We start from the raw sequence: 2,618 nt of genomic DNA, 5'->3' as shown, positions 1-2,618 counted from the left end.
CCCTTGCTCAGGAGGAAGGCGTCCTGCTTGGGGTCGCGGCCCAGGAAGCGCTTGAGCATGGCGCTGGCGTCCTCGGAGCCGCCGGGCCTCAGGATGCAGCTTCTGTAGTCCATGCCGACCTGCGGGCCGAGGGCGCACAATGCGGACTCCACCCGAGGCAGGCTGGGCTCTGCGGCCCTCCCTAGGGGTCCTCGGAGCGCCCCTTCCCGGGCTCCCAGGGAGGCCTGTGGCTGCTCACGTCAGCGTCACGGGTGGGCGGTGGCGCGTGCGGATGCCAGAAAGCTCTCTGGGGGCTCTTCCCGGCGTGGGGGCCTCAAATCCCAAGCCGAGCCCAGAGAAGCACTGAGTCCCGCCACTGCTGATACTGGCGGCAGACGTGTGGGCTCTGGGCCCCACGGGCCGGGTTCCATCCTGCCCCTAGCTGGCTGTGGCACTCTGGGTGTTGGTGGCACCTGGGTCCAGTTCACACCTTGGGCACAGCAGGGACCAGGGAGGGAGCCAGCACTGGCTTCACGGGGTCTGATGCCCTTGGGCCTTACTGGCCCCGGCACCAAGTGGTCAACCTTGTCTTATTCTCAGAGGCGGGACCCCCAGCGCAGGGTGGCTGCCTGAAGCGGCCACAGGACGCAGGGGCTCCCAGCCGTGCCACGGGGCCTGCCAGGCCGGGGTCTCTCAGGGGCCATCGGGAGGCAGCGGGCTTCTCACACCACTGTGGCCCTGGTGGCCCTGAGGTGACCACGGCCACCCAATGCAGCATTGCCCTCGGCCTGGGGAGCCCCCTCGATGTAGCCGGGAGCCGCCTGTTCCCTGTGACAGACCCTGGCCCTGCCCCGAGCCTGGGGACGTACCAGGCCGGTGGGAGAAACAAGCTCGCGTGGGCACTAACGCCCCCATTCCACAGGCAAAGACACCGAGGGTCCGAGAAGCCAAGACATGCCCAAGGCCAATACTGGGCTTCCCCCGGGGAGGGGTCTGTCTGGGATGTCCCCACCCTCACCCACGGCTCTGAAGCCTGGGCCTGGAGGGTCAGGATGGTGCACCCGGGCCACACGGGCTCCTGGACCCACCCCCAGGCCCTGATGACCTAGGGCAAAACTTCCTGCAGGACAGAAGAGGAGCCAAGCCCAGCAGATGCCCAGGCCAGGGCTGGCGCCACACTTGGGCTCAAGGCCAGGGACACCCTCCCGGGCCTCCAGCTCGGGCCTGCAGCTCAGGCCTCCCCACCTTCCCCCCAGGTTCACCTTGCTGTTGAGGACGCCCTCCTGTTTGAAGCGTGTGTGGAACATGTCCATGGAGTACACCTCGCTCCACAGGTAGCCATAGTACTGGGCGTCGTAGCCGCCTGCCAGGTGGCCGAAGGTCGCGGGCATGTTGGTGCCTGGGAGACGCGGCACGGCTCAGGGCACGGCGGCTGGCTGCCCGTCCCCAGCCCCGGTCCCCTCCCCCGAAGAGGACGCACAGCAGCCTCTCTGGAGACCGGCCCGGCCTTCCAGAAGGCAGGCCTGGGCAACCCCGCCGGGGACACGAGACCCTGTGCCCCCGCTGCAGAGGCACAAGGCCACTCTCGAGGGGGTGCTGGCCGCCACACACACAAGTCTCCTGCTAGGAAACCGTGTCAAGAAGCCAAGGCACACCTGCTCGATGGAACGCAACGTGCTGCTTAAATACTCTGGAAAGGGCTCGCGCATGAAGTGTTGAACCAGCGCAACGTGCCACGTGTTAAAATCCCACGATCTCACGCGTGCATCTGCCTGTACAATTGCGAGCAGGTACAGCCACAGGCAAGATGCTATGGACTCGCTACGGCCAGCATTGGAAAGCCTAGTGTTTTCTGTGCCTTTCCAACTTTTCACAAACAACATTCTGCAGTTTTGGCTCACGGACAGACCAGCTTTCCTCATGTGCTTCTGAAAGCGCAGTCCCCAGTGGCTCCGCCCCAGGCCACACCCGCCGGGCCCAGGGCCCTGCAGCAGTTCTCGGCCAGGGCTGCCCTCCCATCAGCCACCCCGAGCTGCGGACGTCGTGGTCCCCACAGGGCCTGGCGCCAGGCACAGGAGCGAGGGGCCAACTGCCCCCTTCCCGGGACGCAGGCGAGCACCACAGCGTGGGACGGCACCTGGCGTGGCGGGGACACCGAGGATCTCCTGGCAGAGCCGTGCATACTCCTCGGCCGGGTCGGCGTCCGTCTGCGTGTGCAGGGCCTGGTCCACCTTGGCCAGGACGATCTGGCGCAGGTTGAAGAGGCCTGCGGGGGAGCAGGGAGCTGGCCGCGTGCCGGGCGCCCGCCCCGCCCGCCTCGCCCTGCCCCGCAGCCACCTCACCCCCACCCGTGCGGGGCCCGGCCCGCACCCGTGTTGGCCTGCCGTGACGCGATGAGCTTGTCCAGCAGCTCCTGGGGCACCGCGCCACCCGTGCGGTAGTGCTGGGACATGCGCAGCAGCGGCTCCTTCTCCCACACCCAGTTCTCCAGCATCTGCGACGGTGCCTCCACGAAGTCACGCTCCACGTGTGTCCCGCTGAACATGGCGAACTCCGCCTGCGAGGGGAGGGCCGGGCTCAGTCCGTGCGGGGCGCCCACCCCCAGCATGCCGGGCAGGCAGATGCCATCGGCAGGGGGG

At 67.8% G+C, this 2,618-nt stretch overlaps 1 protein-coding gene across 1 annotated transcript in view; it reads right to left on the bottom strand.

Moving 5' to 3' along the window:
* THOP1 (thimet oligopeptidase 1) overlaps positions 1–2,618 on the bottom strand; it is a gene marked incomplete at its 5' end in the record, with an annotated part of 24,635 nt that overhangs the window by 896 nt on the left and 21,121 nt on the right. The window contains 4 exons of the mRNA XM_021715290.1: positions 2–119; positions 1,242–1,378; positions 2,117–2,245; positions 2,350–2,536. Coding sequence (XP_021570965.1) covers positions 2–119; positions 1,242–1,378; positions 2,117–2,245; positions 2,350–2,536 — 571 coding nt within the window. The remainder of the gene's footprint in view (position 1; positions 120–1,241; positions 1,379–2,116; positions 2,246–2,349; positions 2,537–2,618) is intronic.

This window comes from Carlito syrichta, unplaced genomic scaffold, assembly GCF_000164805.1.
Source record: "Carlito syrichta isolate Samal-C Ts95f unplaced genomic scaffold, Tarsius_syrichta-2.0.1 Scaffold306953, whole genome shotgun sequence".
In the NCBI taxonomy this organism is placed as follows: domain Eukaryota; kingdom Metazoa; phylum Chordata; class Mammalia; order Primates; family Tarsiidae; genus Carlito; species Carlito syrichta.
This window is presented reverse-complemented; position numbering and strand designations above follow the sequence as displayed.